Raw genomic sequence first — 18,597 nt, forward strand, 5'->3', positions numbered from 1 at the left:
TAGTCACTAATTTTTAATTTTTTTAACAAAGTCTAGTGAAAATACATGTGACACATGTTATACTCTTATATGGAAGCTTCCAGATACGTATGATATCTTCCAGAGGAAAACAGAAGAAATTGGTTGGTTAGGATGAATGAGAATCAAAGGACAGCCCAAGTCACATGTCCATATTGGAGCAGGACACTGAGCACAGGATCTAAAGAGAGGAGCATAAAAAGTCTAAGCAAGAGGGAATAGGGAAACCTGTATTTCAGGTTCATGATTGGAAAAGGACTGCCCCAAAATGAAAGGGCATCTGGAAGCCCCAATGCCTGCCTGGCTTTCTCAGCAGCACCGTCCCTAGCTGTTGTCTGTCACACAGGGTCCTGGCAAACCCTGCCTTGAAAAGAAGGATTGATCATTTGCCTAGAGTGAATACGGTTGTACAAAAGGATGAAAGTTCTTAGGCCCTTTTGAATTGTTGCAGTTCTGGAAAACTTTATTCAAGTATTTGTCCAGATGCGAAATGCCTTGGATCATTGTTTTAGAATGAATTTTATTCACTAAACTAGATCCAGGAAACTTCCATAATCAGTTCTGTTATTAAGAAACTTCTTTTTCATTTGATGTATTCCTTTCTTCATTTATTCATTCTTGAGACTTGGCCCAACTCTTACATAAAACATACACAGAAAGATAGAAAATAAGTGGCCCCTTTATATAAACTAATCAAGAAGGAAATGAAGCCACCCAAATGTGGCCTATGCCATCTGTGGTCTGTGACAAATAGCAAAACTAAAGCCTTGGTTTTTTTCCTTAAATGTTAACAGTAAAATATAAAATCCTTTTTATTAGTACCAGATGTCAAGAATGCTTATTAAAATGCCATGGTTTATTAAATAACATCATTTCAGACTCACTGAACTAATAAAGATTAGGGGTTTTTTTGCATTAGATTAAGTGTCTGAAATTATGTATTACACTTCTGTTTCAAAATTTGAACACTAATATACACGTACCAAAATTTATATTTAGAAACAGAGATTTATACATCATGGGCTAAACTGAAAAATGCTTAAAACCACAAAAGTAGATTTTCATATCACTCTGAGGTTTAAGGTTTATTGAGATTTTTATATAGCACTGGAAATAAGATTACATATGTCAGGTTTATAGGAAATCAGGGAAACAGAGTAGATCTTAAATTATATAATATATTCTCTCTATAAATTTTTAGAATATTTTTCCTTGGATTTCATGGCATAATTATTTAAGGAAGTCTGTGTTCTTTCTCATCTCTCCCCTCCCTCCCACTATCTAATATTTTCTCAAACTTAGTTGGGAAAGGATAGATTTGACGTCTAGTCAAGAACCACTTTAGAGAGTTTTTTCATAAATTAAAAGGTTTTGTGAACTTCTCTGTGTGGCTATGATCAAAATATTTTTAATTCAAATTTAAAGTCAATGAGATTTCAGTAAGATAAATAAGGAACATCATATTTTTATTTTACTTCACTAACTGATGATTTGGTTGAAACATTTAAAATTATTCTGCAATTAGAGATTATAATGCTTTGAAGTATTTCTTCCCCATCTTTACCTATAATACGTATTCAATGTATTAGGTAGCTAATATGAGAGAGATTTAGGAAAAGGTTTTACTTTTTTGTTTGAGATATTATTCACCTTCAACAGTCAGTCTTAACTTACTTGAACCAAAGTCAGTGTGTAATATTCACATACCATATATTTGTCCAAGGAAACAAATTTTTAGTGGTAATCTGGTGATTAACCTTTTCTGCTCATTGCTACTTAGGCATTATTCAGTAATATTTAAATCAGGGCCACTACTGAATATGTTCTATTGAATTTGAAATCAGCAGGTGAGTTCTGGATAAGGTAAAGGGCAAATAGTAAAATGACTTACATGTTTACCTATGATTTTATTTACTTTGGGAGTTTACCTGCTGCTTTTGGTTTTCAGAGTTTATGAGGGCATTAGGAACAAATGGGTCTTTTGTGTTTCAGAGCAGCAGGTGTTGAAATAGCTTTCTAGTTTGACTACTACTATAGTAGGTAATGTATTTATTACATGCCATAGGCTCCCAATAAAAATTTATTGGGATGCTTTTATGGTTATCTAATTTAGTTATATATTTTAATCTAGCATATTTGGGTAAGTAGGCAAAGGATACATGTTTGGGTATCCTTTTATTTATTTTATTTTTATGTGGTGCTTGGGATTGAACCCAGTGCCTCACACATGCTAGGCAATCACTCTACCACTGAGTTATAACCACAGCCCAAGAAATTATGTTTTAAATATAGCCCTATCAGAACAAATACCTAAAATATTTTTTATCCTTAGGGTATGTGTGAACATGGAGTTATAATTACTAAGGCTATAGAGTTACTAGAAAATTTAACATCTTCGGAGGAATCTCACCAAATGAGGCAAGTGACTCTAATACTACTAATGAAGAAAGAAACAAAGTCACACAAATGTGGTCCAGCCATCTGTGATTTGTGATAAATATCAAAGCCACAGTCATGATTTTTCTATGAGAATTATCCATTAGCTAATTTTAACAATTGTTCGTGAATTGCCCATGAGATAATTCCAGCAATTCTAGAGTTCCCAAATCTCCAGATTGGATACTTACCTGCTCCCAGACACCTGTACAACAGAAAGAATAGGTGAAGCACTCAGCAAATGTTTATTTCTCTACATTTCTGTACCAACTAAGCACTCAACAAATATTTATTTAATAAAATATCTAGAGAAATAAAACATGAATGATTTGAAGACATGTAATCTAATTATACTGGCCCTAGTGAAGCTGGCATCATGCCACATTTTGTCCAAGATGTACCCTTCCTATATGTTTCTAGAGCTAACTATAATCTCATGATTATTAGAGGGGAATAAGTAAATACCTCTAAGAGAGTAGCAGTTCCTTTATTATTTTTTCTTAAGTCACAACTTGGATCTTAGAGAAGTATCCTATAAATGTGTTATATTGCTGGAATCTAAAGAGTTTCTACTCTATTAGTTGGATTTTTCTAAACAGAGGAGTTTGAATTGGGATGCAGTGGAAGTTTCAACGTATGGAGCTGCCTTAGACTGTGCATCTAGTGATTTTTATTTTAGGGATCATTTTTTGTATTTGTGATAAAATACACATAACATAAAATTCACCATCTTAACCATTTTTAAGTACAGTGGTATGAATCCAACTATATCATTGTGCAACCATCACCACCATCCACTCAAGAACTTTCATTTTGCAAAACTGAAACTCTGTACACATTAAGCAATAAATCCCCATTACTTACTCCTCCTACTCCCTGAGGTCTAGTGATTTTAAGTAAAAACAATTATGTTAAAATATTTTTATATATTCATAAAAAGTACATGTTCGCCATCACATTTATGAATTTTTAGTATTAACATGTTATAGAAAATACATATTTTACATTTGTTCTTTTCCTTATCAATTTTCCTGGGAAATGAGAGCTCCTATGCCTCTGCTTCTCATTTTTCAAACACAATTGAAATGGTTACATGCATCAGGGGCTTATTTTAAAATATTCCAACATCTTTATACTTTAGTAATATTTTTCATTATTCAAACTGACTTTTGTTGCTTTAATTTTAGACATTTACTTGTTACTGTTTTCAAATGACACTTCACATTTACAACATTCAGATTTTTAAATATGTTTAAACATCATCCCACTTTTTTTTTCTCTAAACTGTATCTTTTCTGTATGTTTCTAGAGCTAACTGTAATCTCATGATTTATGTACCTTTTAATGAAATGTTTATACTTAGGACAAAATAATACTTGACCATACTTTTGTCAAATGCTCTGTTTTATCTGAGAATCCCTATTTCACCTGTGTTGCATTAATTTATTTTGGAAATCAAGTAATCTGACTTCATTCTTGTATCAAGGGTAATTGTTGTTGTTATTATTTTTAAAAAATGTTTTTTTGTTGTAGGTGGACACGATACCTTTATAGTATTTATTTATTTTTTTAATGTGGTGCTGAGGATCAAACCCAGGGCCTCATATGTGCTAGGCAAACACTCTACCACTGAGCCACAACCCTAGCCTAGTGGTGGTGGTGGTGGGTGGTGGTGGTGGTGGTGGTGGTGGTGGTGGATGAATAGCTCTGTCAATACTCCATCTCAAGGTATGGTTGAAGAAGCCTATTTGTTATATTTTACTTCCTCTTCAAACCCTAGGGCTGAAATTTCTCTGAAGCAATTGCTCTTAACTCCTAAGTGAGAATTTTTTAAATAGCTGAACATGAAGAATTCTACCAGATTGTTTATGTTCATATGATTATTAAACCATTGCTGAATTTAGAAAAAATAATTCTTAATATTTTATTATGTTCAGGTAATAGAACTTATTTTACTTTCTAATTTTATCCTGCTTGTTATTCCACGTCAACTAGTCATTAAGTAATCTGCTTCCAAACCAAGTCAGAACCATTTAATAATTATATAGTACTCTAGTTGGGTAGGGTTCATTCTAGAGCAGAAAATAAGCATGTACTTAATATTATTTGAGAAATCTTTCCCCTCCTGTGTGTCACAGTGTCTGTAGGCTTACCATTAGAGGTTTATTGTCAGATGGTACTCCTTAATGTGTGCACATCCGTGGGAAGAGTGACTCTTATTATCAGTCACCAACAGTTTTGTAAATTTGCTATTACCCCAGGGCAAGTAGGAACAGAGATATAAGGAAAGGTGTGTGTGTGTGTGTGTGTGTGTGTGTGTGTGTGTGTGTGGACGCGAGAGAGAGAGAGAGAGAGAGAGAGAGAGAGAGAGAGAGAGAGAGAGAGAGAGAGAGCGAGAGAGAGAGAGAGAGAGAGAGAGAGAGAGAGAATTTTAAAAAAGGGTGGGGAGGAGCTGTGATATGTAGAACAAAACTTTAATTATGTCAGTGTTTTGCCTCTTTCATCTCAAATTCCTATAGAGTATTATTTATCTGATGCTTTGAAAAAATAAAGTGTAACCCCTGTTTTTCAGAATTTCTTTCAGAATAATCAACAAGTATTTATTTTATGCTTTCTCTATGCTACTCATGAGTCTCATTATATATCACTTGAATTATTGTACTTACTCCTCCAAGAAACCCCACTTCACTGATGAGGAAATTAGATGAATTTGGTAACTTTCTTGAGGTCATGCAGATAGTAACTATCTTTCTGATTGCTTAACCTCTGCACTATATTAATCCTTAGGTTCATGGGGGACTATTGTCTTTAAAAAATTTATTTGTCATATCATACATACATAGAGTATATCTTCCCATTCTTGTGGTTGTACATGATGTGGAGTTACACCAGTCATGTATTCATATTTGAACATAGGAAAGTTATGTCTGATTCATTCTACTGTCTTTCCCATTTCTAACTCCCTCCCCACCCCACTCCCTCCTCCCCAATCCAGTGAACCACCATTCCTTCCTCCCTGCTGCCTATTGTAAGTCAGCATCCACATATCAGAGAGAACATTTGGCCTTTGATTTTTGGGGATTGGCTTATTTCACTTATGATAGTCTCCAGTGCCATCCATTTACCCGCAAATGCCATAATTTCATTCTTGAAGGGTCTTAAGAAGACAATTAATGTAATCACATTGTTTTTAGAAAGATTAAACTGTCTGTGAGTAGATCAAAGAGAAATAAGGCTAGAGTCAGACTAAGAAGTTAGGAAGCTATGAGTTACCTAGGTAAGACTTGAATGTTGCACAGGAGGTGTCAGTAATAATGAAAAGTGGTGGATTGGCTAAAGTAAGATTTGGGAGTAGGCAACAACAGGATTTAGTGAAACCAGGAAGAGAGGTCAAGGATGAGCTCTGAGTTCCTGATTTTAGCAGCCAGGTAGATGGTGATGCCATTCATTAAGACAGGAACACAGAAAGAGGATCAGTTTGGAATTGGAAGTGTCTGGCCAAAGGAGTGGAGAGAGGATGTAGGAAGGCAGCCAAGGATTCTGAGTTTTGGACACATGGAGTTTGAGGTATTTACTAAAGCATGTCTAAATCAGATGTCTAATCAGCACTTGGCTTCATTGACCTGGAGCTCAAGGAAAGAGTCCAGGTTGGAGATATAATCTGAAGATTATCAGAATATGGACAGAAAGTAAATGATGTCACCCTGGAAGAAGGTACAAAATGAGGAGAGAAGGCCCAACACCTATCCCTGATGAAACAAAATAAAGTAAATGAAATCAACATATAAGGAAGACACAGGCAAAAGGGCAGCAAACCAATAAAATGATAAGGAACAGCCAGAGGGTAGAAAGACTGCAGGAGCAGAGTGGGAGTACAGAAGGCCTGAAGGATCATGTTTCAGAAGCGGGAGTGGTAGTTTGCATTGGCTGCTATAAATGTTATTGGGGAATCAAGTGAGGCAGGGACTGGATTTAGCACTAAGGAGATTCCTGATGATTTGAGGGCAGTAGGATAGTTGATAGAAACTGGAATTTAGTCTTCTTAGTCAGTGGATACATGGTAGCATGCAAATCTTTACTTAAATTAGAGAAAAATAACTTGATGCATCTTCCCCAGCAGTGATATATCTTTCCCCATTACTTTTGTGATTCCTAATGAGTTGTGTAGTCCCTCAAATCATTCAATTTTAATGCTTCATTTGTTTTCATTTCTGGAGTCCTTTTGATTCTCATTTTATAATCTGACTCTTTTGTTTTGAACTCAATGGTGATATTCTTGACAAAATGGTGAAATTTTGAGATATTAAGAGAATCATGATTTTTTACAGGTGCTCTCTGACAAACGAAGCAAAGGAAGAGCAGGTAAGTCTCCTTGATCAGTCATGTTTTACTGTTTATTGGTAGAAAATGTTTGAAGAAATTTGTCTAGTTCCTATAAATTTAAGCATGCCATGAGTGTTCTGAATCATTGATAGAAAGTCAGTGGTCACTATGTGGTGTTAAATCAGAATATGTTGTACATCTTGGAGACTGAATCAGTTCACTTTGTTCTTTCCTAATCCTCATGCCATCATTTTGTATGTTTATCCCCATTTGGTAAGGTTGGATTCATACAGAAATTGTTTTGCATAAGCAGTCTTTATATTGAAATGTATGCTATAAATTCAATAGGAATTAAATAAAAGCTTATGCATGTACTGAAAAATCCACTTAGAAGAGAAGTCATCTTGAGAAAATGGTACTTATGAGGCCAGCATCTCCAAATGTCTTTGAGTTTGGAAATGTTTTGTGTAAGTCCAACTATTTTCTATCTTAATTTATTGATTTTTTTATTTTGGTGACTTTGTAAAGTAAGAGCTAATGACTACTTGAGTCAGTACTTCTTAAGACCTTTTATCAGCTGTTGTTTTATTCTTGATTTGCTCACTTATCAGTCCTTAGTTCATATTGACATTTACATACTTAAACATGAGAAAGAACCACTTTGAAATCCTTTTTCTTCATATCTGTAGAATTACATGTTTCTGAACTGGTTCATTGTGATGTTAAAACTTCTTTTCTCTTGAGTTTTTATCATTAAAGTCTGATTTGAAATAATCTTGTCAAATAATCCCTCTAAAAATAATAGTCTAATGCCGCCCTCATCTACATTGTTAATCATCATTATTTCCTGTTTTATAAATTCATTTTTCTATCATCTCTTAGGAACCAGTTTTAGTTCATTATTCTAAAACTCAAGATCTTAGCTTTAGTGCCTATTAATACAGGATTGGATCTCTGGGATTTATAGTAATTCCTTACCTGTGGTTTTGGAGTCTATTGTTACAGTTACCTGAGGTCAACCTTGGTCTGAAAACATTAAATGGAAAATTCCAGAAAAAAATATTTCATAAATCTTAAATCATATGCAGTTCTGAGTAGCATGATGAAATCTATATTTCCCACTACATCCTGCTCAAGTTGTGGGTTGTTCCCTTTCCTCTCCATCTGTACTATCTGTGCTACCCTCCTACTAGTTATTTACTAGCTTCTCAGTTATCATATTGATTGTTGTGATATCACAGTGATCATATTCAAGTAACCTTTATTTTGCTTAATAATGACCCCTAAGCACAAGAAGTGATAGTAAAAATTTTATTGTAGTATAATGCATTAATAGTTCTATTTTATTATTACTTATTGTCAATCTCTTACTGTGTCTAATTGATAAATTAAGCTTTATCATGTTCATGTATGTATAGGAAAAAGGCATACCATATGTAGGATTTGGTGGTACCCACAGTTTGAGGCATCCATTGAGGATCTTGGAACATGTCCCCCATGAATAAAGGGAACTACTATAGTCACCTGCTATTTTTCCAGCTCCTGGAAAGATTTACAAGAACACCTTTTAGTAGACCACAGTTATGGTGACTGGCTTGAACTTTGTCAAGAAGTGTTGAAGTGTCTTCAGGGAGTATGCAGAGCTCAGCAGCTGTTTCAGTAAAAAAATGCTTGTTGCATCAAATGTATACAATTTTATCTATGCCTACTTTTGTGCTTGGGACTTTAACTACATTTAACTTTCAGAATCTGACATCTAAAAGGGAAATAAGTAAAGTCCTCTTCAAATTGTATAAATGTACCAAAATAGTAAATTATGCCCTAAGTAGAACCCTCTGTGCCTCATGTCTCTTGTTGAGATTCCATCCTGAATTCAAGGAATCAATGATGTATTTCCTTCAGCAAAGAATGTGTTTCACTCCAGAAATGACCAAATTAGGACTTTTCACAAGTGAGAAGCCTGTGAAACCCTTAGACAAATGAAACGCTTCTTCTGAAGATTTGACAATTGGAAAGGAAGAGACCTATTTTCTTCATATCATAAGCATGCTGAACTTATAGCTAAAGAATAGTCTTCATCCAATAAAAGCTGTAGTCAAGAAATTAATAAACAAGTGCAGTTTACTTCTGTTCAGAAATAATAAATACATTCCTAACAGATTCCCATAAGGAAGTTCAGTCGTGGATGCTGTGACATGGTGTAATAGTTCCAGACTGAGGGGATATGGTGTTTATTATAAGTATTTGGGTAGCATGCTGAATTCTTAGCTGCTTAACCACTCTGCCATTTCTGTCATTTAGTCTTTCATTTTGACAGGAAAGAAAATATTGAGTAGGCAAGCAAGACAGCAAAAAATAGAAAAGAGTCAAATCAATTTTCACATAAACATTTATGGAAAGTGCTCTGGGAGTAGGAAATATCAGTGAAGAATGTGTGAGAATGATTTTTCTGTACTTGTAAATCATGGGAGAATTTTTGAAACCTGGTTCAAATTTCCAAATATAAAAAGTACCTTACCTGAATTTTTCAACTACAGTTGTCTTCTTTTTTTTAAAAAAAAAATCATCTTTTGAATAAAATGATTAATAATTTTAAATGTTAATGGTGCTTCTAAAATGTGAAGTTAGTTCTCTCCATTTCTAATTTAGCTTCTCTTCATTGCTTATTGGTGGTAGTGTTCAAGATCTCTCCTCAGCTTATTTTGCCAGAGATGTAATGTGGTTGTCAAACTGAAGGGGCCACTCATATATACAAATGCAAGCTGGACCATAACATAGGAGAAGAATGTGACTGTGAGCAAACCCACTGTTTATCCTTGCAAGGCAATGCGTGATGATTCTTTGTTGTATTTTAGAACTTCCTGACCCATGTTTTCCTCTGGTCTCACTCACCGATTAGTGGTGAATGTGGAACCCAATGCAAGAGAGATTTCAAGCATTAAAATACAGTTAATAAAGCTATCTAAAGGCCAATCATTTATTGCTCTCACTAATAAAGTAAGAGAGGACACCATTAAACTATACTCTTTTCCAAGCAGTTGAAACTGTCCACTGAGACCAAAAGATCTCAGTCTATCGATAGAAGAAATATCTACTATAGCAACAGTGAAGTGACTTATCTCATTTAATGCCTATCATGCTGTGACCTTCATTAGATAAAAATTATAAGTGAATGTTTCAATTATTATGAATAAAAACATGTTTGAGTGTAACTTCTTTTATTTCACTTTAGTTTAATTACAGTGACAAATGCCTGAGCCCAAGAGATGCTAGCTACCCTTTATCCATTCCAGTCTGAACTTACAACTTCTATTTAATCCATTAAGTGTTTATTGAACATCTACAATGTCTCTGACACTACAGGGCATTACTAATACAAAGATAAATAAGATAAAATTATCCCTTTTTCAAGATAAAATTATCCCTCCTTCAAGAAACTTATCTAACTTAAATCTTCTCTCAAGATTTCTTCAGTGAAACCAGAGATTTTCAGTAAATTTTTGACTGTTTAGTGAAATTTATAGTAATTTAGTAAGATTTTAAAATTATGATTTCCTTTTGGCTATAGAAAGAGACACAATTACCATTCTGTGGCAATATACTCACATGAGGCAAAAAGAAAGCATCAAGCAGTGCCAAGAGAAACCTTAGTTTTATTTAGTGTGAATCTCCATCTTGAAATGCAAGGACCTAGGGAAGCATAAATCAGCAAGATATAACAATCATAAACATCTATGCCCCAAACAGTGGCTCATCCATGTATGTCAAACAAATCCTTCTCAATTTCAGAAACCAAATAGACCATAACACAATAATACTAGGTGATTTTAACACGCCTCTCTCACCACTGGACAGATCTTCCAGACAAAAATTGAACAAAGAAACCATAGATCTCAATAACACAATCAATAATTTAGACTTAACGGACATTTATAGAATATACCATCCAACCAAGAGCGAATACACTTTCTTCTCAGCAGCACATGGATCCTTCTCTAAAATAGACCATATATTATGCCACAAAGCTAATGTTAGCAAATACAAGAAGATAGAGACACTACCATGTATTCTATCAGATCATAATGGATTGAAGTTAGAAATAAATGAAAGAGTAAAACACAGAAACTATTCCAACATCTGGAGATTAAACAATATGCTATTATATGATGAATGGATAACAGAAGATATTAGGAAGGAAATTAAAAAATTCTTAGAGGTAAATGAGAACAAAGAAACATCATATCAAAATCTCTGGGACACTATGAAAGCAGTACTTAGAGGGAAATTTATTTCATGGAGCGCATTTAATAAAAGAAGTAAAACTCAACAAATAAACGACCTAACACTACAGCTCAAAGCCCTAGAAAAAGAAGAACAGACCAACACCAAAAGTAGTAGAAGACAGGAAATAGTTAAACTCAGAGCCGAAATCAATGAAATTGAAACAAAAGAAACAATACAAAAAATTGACAAAATAAATAGTTGGTTCTTCGAAAAAATAAACAAAATTGATAAACCTTTAGCCACACTAACAAAGAGAAGACGAGAGAAAACCCAAATCACTAAAATTCGGAATGAACAAGGAAATATCACAACAGACAGGATTGAAATACAAAACATAATTAGAAGCTATTTTGAAAATCTATACTCCAACAAAATAGAAAATTTCGAAGACATCAACAGGTTTCTAGAGACATATGAATTGCCTAAACTGAACGAGGAGGACATAAACAATTTAAATAGACCAATTTCAAGTACTGAAATAGAAGAAGTCATCAAAAGCCTTCCAACAAAGAAAAGTCCGGGACCAGATGGGTTCTCAGCCGAGTTCTACAAAACCTTTAAAGAAGAGCTCATTCCAATACTTCTCAAAGTATTCCATAAAATAGAAGAGGAGGGAACCCTTCCAAACTCATTCTATGAAGCCAATATCACACTGATACCTAAACCAGACAGAGACTCATCAAGGAAAGAAAATTTCAGACCAATATCCTTAATGAACATCGACGCAAAAATTCTCAACAAAATTTTAGCAAATCGCATACAAAAACATATTAAAAAGATAGTGCACCATGATCAAGTGGGCTTCATCCCAGGTATGCAAGCTTGGTTCAACATCAGGAAATCAATAAACGTAATTCACCATATTAATAGACTTAAAGTCAAGAATCACATGATTATTTCAATAGATGCAGAAAAAGCATTTGATAAAATACAGCACCCCTTCATGCTCAAAACACTAGAAAAAATAGGGATAGTGGGAACATTCCTTAACATTGTAAAGGCCATCTATGCTAAGCCCATGGCTAATATCATTCTAAATGGTGAAAAACTGAAAGCATTCCCCCTAAAAACTGGAACAAGGCAGGGATGCCCTCTTTCACCACTTCTATTCAACATCGTTCTTGAGACTCTGGCCAGAGCAATTAGACAAACCAAAGAAATTAAAGGGATACGAATTGGGAAAGAAGAACTCAAACTATCCCTGTTCGCTGATGACATGATTATATATTTAGAGGAACCTGGAAATTCCACCAGAAAACTCTTAGAACTCATAAGTGAATTCAGTAAAGTAGCAGGTTACAAGATCAATGCCCATAAATCCAACGCATTTTTATACATAAGTGATGAATCTTCGGAAAGGGAAATTAGGAAAACTACCCCATTCACTATAGCCTCGAAAAAAATAAAATACTTGGGAATCAATCTCACAAAAGAGGTGAAAGACCTCTACAATGAGAACTATACAACACTAAAGAAAGAAATTAAAGAACACCTTAGAAGATGGAAAGATCTTCCATGTTCTTGGATAGGAAGAATTAATATTGTCAAAATGGCCATACTACCTAAAGTGCTATACAAATTCAATGCAATTCCAATTAAAATCCCAATGACGTACCTTACAGAAATAGAGCAAGCAATCATGAAATTCATCTGGAAGAATAAGAAACCCAGAATAGCTAAAGCAATCCTTAGCAGGAAGAGTGAAACAGGGGGTATTGCAATTCCAGATCTTCAACTCTACTACAAAGCAATAGTAACAAAAACGGCATGGTATTGGTACCAAAATAGAAAGGTAGATCAATGGTACAGAATAGAGGACATGGACACAAACCCAAATAAATACAATTTTCTCATACTAGACAAAGGTGCCAAAAATATGCAATGGAGAAAAGATAGCCTCTTCAACAAATGGTGCTGGGAGAATTGGAAATCCATATGCAACAGAATGAAACTAAACCCATATCTCTCACCATGCACGAAACTAAACTCAAAATGGATTAAGGACCTCGGAATCAGACCAGAGACCCTGCATCTTATAGAAGAAAAAGTAGGTCCAAATCTTCACCTTGTTGGTCTAGGATCAGACTTCCTTAACAGGACTCCCATAGCACAAGAAATAAAAGCTAGAATCAACCACTGGGATAGATTCAAACTAAAAAGTTTTCTCTCAGCAAAGGAAACTATCAGCAATGCGAAGAAAGAGCCTACAGAGTGGGAGAATATCTTTGCCAATCATACTTCAGATAGAGCGCTAATCTCCAGAATCTATAAAGAACTCAAAAAACTCTACACGAAGAATACAAATAACCCAATCAACAAATGGGCTAAGGAAATGAATAGACACTTCACAGAAGAAGATCTACAGGCAATCAACAAACATATGGAAAAATGTTCAACATCTCTAGTAATAAGAGAAATGCAAATCAAAACTACCCTAAGATTCCATCTCACCCCAATTAGAATGGCGATTATCAAGAATACAAGCAACAACAGGTGTTGGCGAGGATGTGGGGAGAAAGGTACACTCTTACATTGCTGGTGGGGCTGCAAATTAGTGCAGCCACTCTGGAAAGCAGTGTGGAGATTCCTTAGAAAACTCGGAATGGACCCTCCATTTGCCCCAGCTATCCCACTCCTTGGCCTATACCCAAAGGACTTAAAATCAGCATACTACAGAGATACAGCCACATCAATGTTCATAGCTGCTCAATTCACAATAGCCAGACTGTGGATCCAACCTAGATGCCCTTCAATTGATGAGTGGATAAAGAAACTGTGGTATATATATACACTGGAATATTACTCAGCCATAAAGAATGATAAAATTATGGCATTTGCAGGAAAATGGATGAAATTGGAGAATATCATGCTAAGTGAGATAAGCCAATCTCAAAAAGCCAAGGGACGAATGATATCGCTAATAAGTGGAGGATGACACATAATGGGGGGGAGGGAAGGGTTAGTGTTAGGGTTAGAGTTAGGGTCAGGGAGGGGGGCAAGTATGGAGGAAGGAAGGACTGTATAGAGGGTAAAGAGGGGTGGGAGGGGTGGGGGGAAGGGAAAAAATAACAGAATGAATCAAACAACATTACTCTATGTAAATTTATGATTACACAAATGGTATGCCTTTGTGCCATGTACAAACAGAGAAACAACATGTATCCCATTTGTTTACAATAAAAAAAAAAAAAAAAAAAGAAATGCAAGGACCACATAAAGCTTAAGTGCTTTATAAATCTAGTTAAAATACAATCTTCCCGCTCTATATTTAAATTGTATCAGTTCATTCCCTAAGTATTGGTTTTCTGAGTTCCTCGTTATAACCCTTACAAGCTGCCAACTTAAATACAGACAAGGAAAAGGCATTTTCTATCTACCATTCCTACTCCTGGAAGCTGAAATTAATGTTCTTCTTCTGAGCAACATGTCTCAAATGTCTATGGAAGAGTCTTGAGAAGCAGGGGAGTTAAGAGAGTTTCTCAATCAGCAAATATGAAATTTATGTTTTGAACTCGGACAACTGGGAGCGTCGTAGAGGAGGCCACTCAGCACAGCGCTGGGACTCGGAGCCACCACTGGGACTCCAGAGGCTGCCTAGGGGAGGAGCAGCGAGGAGAGCTCTGTGGACTCAGGACACCGGGGCCTGCCCTGAGGAGGAGGAGGAGGAGCGTGGCCGCTTGGATTCGGAGTGACTACACCAGAGCTACAGGCAGTTGCCAGAGGAGAAGCTGCGCGGCGAGCTGTTTGGACTTAGAACGACCGCTTCTGAACACCGGGGCCTGCCCTGAGGACGAGGAGGAGGAGGAGCGGGGCCGCTTGGATTCGGAGTGACTGCACCAGAGCTACAGGAGGTTGCCAGAGGAGGGGCTGCGTGGCGAGCTGTTTGGACTCAGACCACTTCTGAACACCGGGGCCTGCCCGGAGGAGTAGGAGGAGGAGGAGGAGGAGCGTGGCAGGGCGTTTGGACTCGCAGTGACTGCATTAGCACTCCAGGTGGCTGCTCAGAGGAGAAGGCGAGTGGTGAGTTGTTTGGACTTAAAGCGACCGCTCCTGAACACAGGGGGGCTGCCTGGAGGAGAAGCACGGTGGGTCGCTTGGTCTCCAGTGGCTGCACCAGAGCTCCGGGTGGCTGCCCAGAGGACGCATGCAGCGGGTCATGTGGATTCAGAGCCACTCAGAGTGATCGCTCCTGAACACCAGGGGGGTTACCTGGAGGAGGAGGAGGAACAGGGAGGGTCATTTTGACTCGGAGTGATTGATTGCCCCGGGCTACGGGTGGTCGGTGGGAGGAGGAGGCACGCAGTGAGTTGCTTGGACTCCTAGTGACCGGAATACTGGGCGGCTGTCTGGAGGAAGAGGTGTGTGACGGGTCTCTGGGACTCAGAGCGATTGTACAGGGCCCCAGGTGGCTGCTCAGAGGAGGGGCCGCATAGCCAGGCGATTAGGTGCACAGCAGGGTCCCAGGATCTAGGAGGCTTCTTGGTGGAAGAGCCGCACAGAGACAGGCTTAGGGGTGGAGCGAAGGTTCCAGGCCTGCGGGCAGATTCTCTGAGGAGGGGCAGAATAAGGAGATTCATCTGCGAAGGGTGAGGCTCCCAGGCCCAGGAGGTAGGGCCGGGCCCCTGGGAACTTTGCAGAGGAAGGCAGCCCAGCCCAGGCAGTAGCTGTAAATTGAGGGGAACCTCTAGGAGGGAACTGACCAGTGAGACCTCCCCACCGGATGAGTCTTCCCTGCCGGGTGAGGTTTCCCCACAAGGACGGTAAAACCAGAGACACAGGCCCAAACAGGCCTTGCCTCAGCCCACAGCCTAGTTCCCCTTTGGATGACCATTGGTCAGCAAGTGGAGGCACCTCTGCCCACTAGCAGGGATTATACCCCACCTGAAGGCCACCACTCCTAGAGAGGCAGATTCCTGTGGAGCACCGCATTATCAACTTCCTCCAAGACTTCGGCCTACTGAAGGCTAAGAGGGGATATACATAGAAATCTTCAGGAACATTGTAAGTCAATAAAGGAAATCTACAATATCTCAGCAGTCCACTGATACCTGAACAATATGAGAAAACAAGGAAAGAAAATGCTGCAAACAAATCTAGATGTTACATCAATAAAACCCAATGACAGCATGGCAGAAGAAATGACAGAAAAGGAGTTCAGATTGTACATAATTAAAATGATCAAGGAAGCAAATGATGAGATGAAAGAGCAAATGCAGGCATTGAATGATCGCACCAATCGACAGTTAAAAGAGCAAATACAGGAAGCAAAAGATCATTTCAATAAAGAGTTAGAGATATTGAAAAAAAAACCAAACAGAAATCCTTGACATGAAGGAAACAATAAACCAAATTAAGAACTCCATCGAAAGCATATCCAGTAGGATAGAACACCTGGAAGACAGAACCTCAGACATTGAAGACAAAATATTTAACCTTGAAAACAAGGTTGAACAAACAGAGAAGATGGTAAGAAATCATGAACAGAATCTACAAGAACTATGGGATATCATGAAAAGGCCAAATTTAAGAATTATTGGGATTGAGGAAGGCTTAGAGAAACAAACCAAAGGAATGAACAATCTATTCAATGAAATAATATCAGAAAATCTCCCAAATCTGCAGAATGAAATGGAAAATCAAGTTCAAGAGGCTTATACGACTCCAAATACACAAAATTACAACAGACCCACACCAAGGCACATTATAATGAAAATGCCTAACATACAAAATAAAGACAGAATTTTAAAGGCTGTGAGAGAAAAGAACCAAAGTACATTCAGGGGGAAACCAATACGGATTTCAGCAGATTTTTCAATCCAGACCCTAAAAGCTAGAAGGGCCTGGAACAACATTTTTCAAGCCCTGAAAGAAAATGGATGCCAACCAAGAATCTTATACCCAGCAAAACTTACCTTCAAATTTGACGATGAAATAAAATCCTTCCATGATAAACAAAAGCTAAAAGAATTTACAAAAAGAAAGCCAGCATTACAGAACATTCTCAGCAAAATATTCCATGAGGAAGAGATGAAAAACAAAGAAGCAAATCAGCAAAGGGAGGAATTATCCTAAAGGAATTGTCAAATAAAGGAGGAGCCAAGTTGTGTCAAACAAATAAATAAATAAAATTTAAAAAATGAACCAAATGACCGGGAAACCAAATCATATCTCAATAATAACCCTGAATGTTAATGGCCTGAATTCATCAATCAAAAGACAGAGACTGGCGGATTGGATTAAAAAGAAAGATCCAACAATATGTTGCCTGCAAGAGACTCACCTCATAGAAAAAGATACCCATAGACTAAAGGTGAAAGGATGGGGAAAAACATACCATGCACATGGACTCAGCAAAAAAGCTGGAGTATCCTTCCTCATTTCAGATAGTGTGGACTTCAAGCCAAAGTTAGTCAGAAGGGATAAAGAAGGTCATTTCATCCTGTTAAGGGAAGCATAAATCAGCAAGATATAACAATCATAAACATCTATGCCCCAAACAGTGGCTCATCCATGTATGTCAAACAAATCCTTCTCGATTTCAGAAACCAAATAGACCATAACACAATTATACTAGGTGATTTTAACACGCCTCTCTCACCACTGGACACATCTTCCAGACAAAAATTGAACAAAGAAACCATAGATCTCAACAACACAATCAATAATTTAGACTTAACGGACATTTATAGAATATACCATCCAACCAAGAGTGAATACACTTTCTTCTCAGCAGCACATGGATCCTTCTCTAAAATAGACCATATATTATGCCACAAAGCTAATGTTAGCAAATACAAGAAGATAGAGACACTAGCATGTATTCTATCAGATCATAATGGATTGAAGTTAGAAATAAATGAAAGAGTAAAACACAGAAACTATTCCAACATCTGGAGATTAAACAATATGCTATTATATGATGAATAAATAACAGAAGATATTAGGAAGAAAATTTAAAAAATTCTCAGAGGTAAATGAGAACAAAGAAACATCATATCAAAATCTCTGGGACACTATGAAAGCAGTACTTAGAGGGAAATTTATTTCATGGAGCGCATTTAATAAAAGAAGTAAAACTCAACAAATAAACGACCTAACGCTACAGCTCAAAGCCCTAGAAAATGAAGAACAGACCAGCACCAAAAGTAGTAGAAGACAGGAAATAGTTAAACTCAGAGCTGAAATCAATGAAATTGAAACAAAAGAATCAATACAAAAAATTGACAAAATAAATAGCTGATTCTTCGAAAAAATAATCAAGATTGATAAACCTTTAGCCACACTAACAAAGAGAAGATGAGAGAAAACCCAAATCACTAAAATTCGGAATGAACAAGGAAATATCACAACACACAGGACTGAAATACAAAACATAATTAGAAGCTATTTTGAAAATCTATACTCCAACAAAATAGAAAACCTCGAAGACATCAACAGGATTCTAGAGACATATGAATTGCCTAAACTGAATGAGGAGGACATACACAATTTAAATAGACCAATTTCAAGTACTGAAATAGAAGAAGTCATCAAAAG

General features: G+C 36.8%; 1 protein-coding gene and 1 long non-coding RNA gene across 2 annotated transcripts in view; one reads left to right on the forward strand and one right to left on the reverse strand.

The window, feature by feature from the left end:
* STARD13 (StAR related lipid transfer domain containing 13) overlaps positions 1 to 18,597 on the forward strand; it is a 415,422-nt gene that overhangs the window by 70,697 nt on the left and 326,128 nt on the right. Inside the window, 1 exon segment of the mRNA XM_079137263.1 lies at positions 6,783 to 6,816. Coding sequence (XP_078993389.1) covers positions 6,783 to 6,816 — 34 coding nt within the window.
* Positions 9,335 to 14,564, reverse strand: LOC306659596. The gene is made up of 2 exons (XR_013763345.1): positions 14,272 to 14,564; positions 9,335 to 10,467 (listed from the first exon to the last, which is right to left on the reverse strand). It is a non-coding gene; the product is annotated as an uncharacterized lncRNA (long non-coding RNA).

The sequence above is a fragment of the Sciurus vulgaris genome (genome assembly GCF_902686455.1).
Source record: "Sciurus vulgaris genome assembly, chromosome: 4".
Taxonomy (NCBI): Eukaryota; Metazoa; Chordata; class Mammalia; order Rodentia; family Sciuridae; genus Sciurus; species Sciurus vulgaris.